We start from the raw sequence: 5,674 nt of genomic DNA on the forward strand, positions 1-5,674 counted from the left end.
TCCAGAAAACTGTAAAACAGCTGAAACACTGAGTGCCTTTAAATCTCGACTTTAAACCTACCTGTTTAGAGTTGCTTAAACTCTAAACAGAGTTTAAGCAACTCTGTTAGTATTATCCTCTCTTGGTTTATTGTTTGCTTATGGAACATTAACAATTGGGATTTGAATCCCAAACCGGGTTCAAGTGCTAGAGAGAAAAGGGGTGCGGGTTTAGAGTCCCCTCCGCTGTTGAAAAAGGGTGCGTGTTGGAGTCGCCCCCGTTGTTTTAAAAGGGGTGCGGGTTGGAGTGCCCCCCAACCCCCCGCAGTTTTTTTTTTCCTGCCGATTGAAAGACTTTGACTCAGCGGGAAATTTAATGTTTTTCATTGTTTATTCAGTGTTACATGACTGTGTTTTTGTGTTTAATGATGTTAATCACTTTGAAATGCCTTGCTGCTGAAATGTGCTATACGAATAAAATTTGATTGATTGAGTGATTGATTTAGTTTCTTAATTTATTCTTGCATTTTGTTCTTCATTCATTTCCATTTAGTTTTCTTTGATTAGTATTATCCTCTCTTGGTTTATTGTTTTGTCCTCTTTAGTTTATTTCCTGTTGCTTGTTTTATTTTATTGCTTTTATTGAGGCTCACCACCAGTAATCTTCACTCATCATGTCATTCACCTGCTGCACCGCTTAATCATCATGTGTTTCACCAGATTTGACACTTGTATTGATTTTTCACTGTTCACCACCACATTCTCTGATACTGATTCACATCTAGTTCGTTGCTTCGTTTTACGTCCCGGTTGTCCTGTTTCAGAGTTTTGCGCAACGTGCTTGTCGTTCTCTTTTTTTTCTTTTCTTTTTTCTGTTTTTTTTTTTTTTTTACCCCATATGGTGTGGGGCAGTCAGGAAGCGTATCAATGGGGAAAACCTTTTAAAACAACGAAAAAAAATCCTGGTATTCTGATTATTATAATTCAAAAGTGCTGTGATACTGGATCACAGATGGTTTTGGCGAGTGCTGCTCCACCAAATCCTGACGGCTCTCCAGTAAGACTCAGGATTAGAAAGTACAAACACCCAGTCAGTAATTTCTGTTCAGTGGGCTGTTGCATCATAGCTGCCATTTATACCCAGAAATGTTAACTGCAGAATATAAGCAAATGTATGCAACTGTTACCACATGTAAATGAAGCAGCCTGGTTTAATCCAGGGGAAAGAACTCCAGAAGCATGAGGTGACTAAAAGAAGGCTGGAGGAGGCTGAGTGAACTGAAATTAGCTGGGGGTGTCTGCGTGTTGGACGCCGGTCCACAGGGACTTGCTGCTGGGAGTGATGTTCCAGGAGGGCCCTGGGGCCGCCATGGTATCCACATCACAACATGTTATGTTGCTGGTTTCCAGTAGATGCAAGAACAGGCTTTATGGAACATTAACACCGTTAATGACTGCTGTAATCTGTGGGATTGTTACTGTTAATGAAGGGATGATGGAGCTCTGTGGGGTGTTTTCTCTGTGTGCAGAATGGTTCTTTGAATTTGGTTTCGTCATCCCAAACTCCACCAACACATGGCAGTCTCTGATAGAAGCAGCTCCTGAGTCCCAGATGATGCCAGCCAATGTCTTAACGTAAGACAGCTGCCTTCTTTTCTTTCTGTTTCAGTTCAGACATCACTCATTTTGAATACCATCATGTTGTGCCTTTTGAATCATGCCTTTTGAATTTTACTACTATTATGGTATTTGTTTTTTGCCTTGGAGACAGAATTACATCTTTCCTTTTTATTTAAATCTGTTTCTCTTTTCATCTCTCTCCAATGTACACTAAGATACCCTACCTGGCCAAAAACAGGTCACCACTTGAATTCAACTGAGCAAATAGTTAAGAGCCTACTATTGGATAATTACTGCACAGAAAACTGTCTTCCAACTGCAGTAAGTTATTTAATCGAATATTAGCTTCTCATTTCTTAAACAACCGCATAGAAGGATTCATCCTGCGGTTATGGAAAGGATTTTTGTCTGTTTAAGAAAGAATCACTGGCATCAAGCAGAGAAAACATTTAAGGAGATGCAGAAACAAATAAACTTGGGTTGACAACCGTCCAACGTATGATTAAAGACTGGAAGGATAGTGAGGAACCATCGTCTATGAAGAAGAAATGTGGTCTGAAAAATATCTTGAAAGATTGGAACCGGTGATGACTTTTAAATGCTTGATGGCATCAAATCAAAGAAAAACAACAGTAGAACAAAGTTCAATGTTTGATAGTTAAAGTAAGAGCATTTCTACATGTACAGTGTGAAGGGAACTCAAGAGATTGTGATGAACAGCCATAAGAAAACCACTAATAGGTGAGGCTATCTGGAGAAAAAAATCTTCATTCTGCAAGGAAACCTTAAGATTGGACTCGAGACCAATGTCAAAAGGTCATGTGATCTGACTAGTCCAGATTTACCCTCTATCAGAGTGATGGGCACATCAGGGTAAGAAGAGAGGCAGATGAAGACCTACAACAGGACTCCAGACTAACTGGGGCCCAATTTTTTCACGTCACAAACCTGCTCTGCCACAACATATAGATGAAGCCAGACATTTATGTAAGCTGATCCTGAACTACCTGGCCAATATATCTGCTGAGCTGGTCACAAGTTAAAGAGACAAAACGGAAAACTCTGCAGAATGCAGACATTTAGCTAAACGTTAGCTGACTTAGCATTAGCAGAGCTAGTGGAGGCAACAGGTGGAGGACTTAACTCCACCTGCGGTTCTTTCTTTCCTTGTTCTTTGCAGAAGGAAAACGTTTCTTCTCATGTTCTCTCCTCCCTCTCACTTTTTTATCCTCAGTACATAGGAGTCAGGTCATCAGTTGCATTTGAATGCTGCCAGGACTCTCACACCAAGCTACATTTAAAACCAAGGGTGTTGCAGGTGTGGTCTTGAGTCCATCATGTCTGAGACGGCGACAGCACCAGGACTCATGTACCAAAACATCGCCTTCATGCTAAAGATTTTTGAACCATTTAATTAAAATGGGTAAGAAGAGATTTTTAATAACAAGGAGGTCTCTGAAACCTGGAGCACTGTCACACCTGCATGGAGATCTGTACCAACAGTGGTTGGATCTGAAACCAGGAGAATCAAGTTATTGGTCAGCTCGCTGCTGTGCAAGTAAAGCTTTGATTTTCTTTGAGCAGAAAGATCTCATTTACACTTTGATGTCTTGTGTTTCAGTGGTAATGTGATCATAGAGACAAAGTTCTACGACAATGATCTTCATGTGAGTACTTCCAGGGTTCGGCTTTTCTACATCTGACATCTGAGCCTTGACCTCTGACCTTCCAACCTGCTGATGTCCTGCCAAGATCCAGAAATAAACCATGGTTGTTAGCTACAGTCTGCGGCCGTCACCTGTTATACAGTCATGGATGAGCATGTTTAGGCTGAGCCCTCTGTGCTGCCACCATCACTTAAGTGAACTTTGTGTTTTGTTCCATTTTCTTTTTGGAGAAGAGAAATTAGGAAGAAAAAAAAATCCCTGATTCTAATCCTTTGCTTGATCTGCAGGACCACTAATCCAGGTCAAGCTATGAATAAACATGAGCATTTACTCAGGAACACAGTGGCAGACAACTGCCTTGATGTTGAAGAGAAAGTTAGAGAAAACACTCTGAATATTTTCTAGATCTAGTTCAAAGCTGACATCCACTCCATTAAAATTAGCCTAAACTATGAAAGCAAGGCCAAGATGAGTTCAGTTCTTGGATTACATTCTAAACACACACATACAAACACAATGTACTACACAACTCAGTATAAGACACACATTCTCATTTTTCTTAAAGCTGTCCTCCATTACCTCAAGAAGAGGGCAACAGCTCTTATGTTTCCATGTTGTGTTGACTAGAACTAGTGGCTCTGTACCTGCTGGGCTTTGTTCACCAAACTCACTCTTGTGATAAATCAGTCACTGCTTACTTAGCACCTGTTTGTCCACTACTGAAGGGGGAATCTGTGTCACTACCCACCTTCTCCCCTGTGTGTACACCAATCTCTGAGGCGCCATGGAGACTGACAGACGGTGAGACGGCAGTCCTGATCCGAGCATCAAAACTGTCTGGAGAACATGCAGGGGACTGGACCCGGGTCAGGGTTTGTTCTGAAGAGGATGCCCGTCTCTGGGCCGCCTCTGGAGGGGGAGGCACACTTCTGATAACACTTATACACTACAATAGTTGTAGGTTTCAGAGAATCAGCTTGTAACACAGTCAAACATACAAAGCACTGAATTATCTGGACTGTCTCGAGTTAACCTTACATACTGTTGAGATGTTCTTGGAAGGTAGTTTGTGTGACGTCCACCAGCAAACCAATAGTTTTTTTTGCAGTTATTTTGCTTCTTTGCTTTAATGTCAAAGATCAGCTTGATTCAGAGGATAAACTTCTTAATTTGTCTGATGTAGATAATTCATCGGCTTGTTTTGTATTTAGCTATGTCTTCTTTCATCAGATGGTACCAGCTGTTAATGTCCTGTCTGCAGCCTGACTCTCTGCATTCTGGCTAGATTTGGACATTGCATCAATTCATTGTGTTTTTGTTTTTCTTAGCTTTTGGAAGAGCTGTGTACAGTAGCCATGTGTTTTAATATGACAGGATTTAGCGATTAAAGTCATACAATGTTGTAATAACATGATGTGTGTGTTTGTTCCTTACTGTGTTGTTCTCTGAATTTAATTTTGTTTTAAATTGTAAAACAATTTCTGTATCTGGAAGTGTATCTTATCTGCTTAGATATTTCTATGATTAGCTATACTGATTAACTTCAGTTTTATGTGGTCCTCTAAATACACACTCTTCGAACTGTGCTTCACCTTAGCTGTCCTCTAAATTGAGAGTGTTATATATTTTATAATACTACCACAGTTATGCAATCATAGTAGTTATAACTGTGGTAGTTGTTACACCACAGGTTCAAATCCTGGCCTGATGACCATTGCCGTACCCACTTTACTGTCAGACTTCTCTCAAATAAAGGCCAGTAGAGCCTATTAAACCTATAAAAAAGAAACTGATAATCTGATCAGTTCCTACCTTCAGATAGTCGAACTGAATTCTTATGTCTCAGGTTTCTAATGAGAACTTGCAAACTGGCTGTTTCTCAGATAAGCCAGTTTGCTGTCCTGAGACAGATGAGGAGTAATGGCCTTTAAAAATATAACATTGACTCAAAAAAGTTCTGGCAGAGCTGAATTCTAATTTTGGGTTCGATCCACTTTCCGATTCTGTTGCAATGTTTCTACTTACCAACATTTTTAGTGTTTGCTGTCAAATCTTTAAAACTTAGTTTTGCTTTACCATTATGCATCTGGAGTAAAGACCAGAACCAGCTATGTATTGTATTCCACTGCAGTTCCAAAGTCCATATGTGGAACTCAGTGATAGGCTAGATCCAGGACAGGAGCTGCCTTCTAGTTTCAGTGACCTCCATGATGTCATTTCCTGCTGGCAGGAGTGAAGAAAATGTTCCTGTTGAGGTTCCTCGAGAGCTGGCACCAGTCTGGTTTTGGACCAAGAAAGGCAGTGTTTCTCAACCCTGGTCCTCACCGACCCCCTGCTACCAGAACAGCTGATTTAAATTATTGCATGACCATCAAGTGCTGCAGAAGCCTGTTAATTACCCAGAGATA

The 5,674-nt window shown here is 40.6% G+C and overlaps 1 protein-coding gene across 1 annotated transcript in view; it reads left to right on the forward strand.

Annotated features, from left to right (window-relative positions):
• The window catches only part of pde6d (phosphodiesterase 6D, cGMP-specific, rod, delta), a 30,607-nt gene extending 25,932 nt beyond the window's left edge, over nt 1–4,675 (forward strand). Inside the window, exons 4-5 of the mRNA XM_015020801.1 lie at nt 1,509–1,614; nt 3,221–4,675. Coding sequence (XP_014876287.1) covers nt 1,509–1,614; nt 3,221–3,302 — 188 coding nt within the window. The 3' untranslated portion in view covers nt 3,303–4,675. The remainder of the gene's footprint in view (nt 1–1,508; nt 1,615–3,220) is intronic.
• The last annotated feature ends 999 nt before the right edge of the window (nt 4,676–5,674 follow it).

Source organism: Poecilia latipinna, unplaced genomic scaffold (genome assembly GCF_001443285.1).
Source record: "Poecilia latipinna isolate Pla-1442-1.1 unplaced genomic scaffold, P_latipinna-1.0 Scaffold2662, whole genome shotgun sequence".
In the NCBI taxonomy this organism is placed as follows: Eukaryota; Metazoa; Chordata; class Actinopteri; order Cyprinodontiformes; family Poeciliidae; genus Poecilia; species Poecilia latipinna.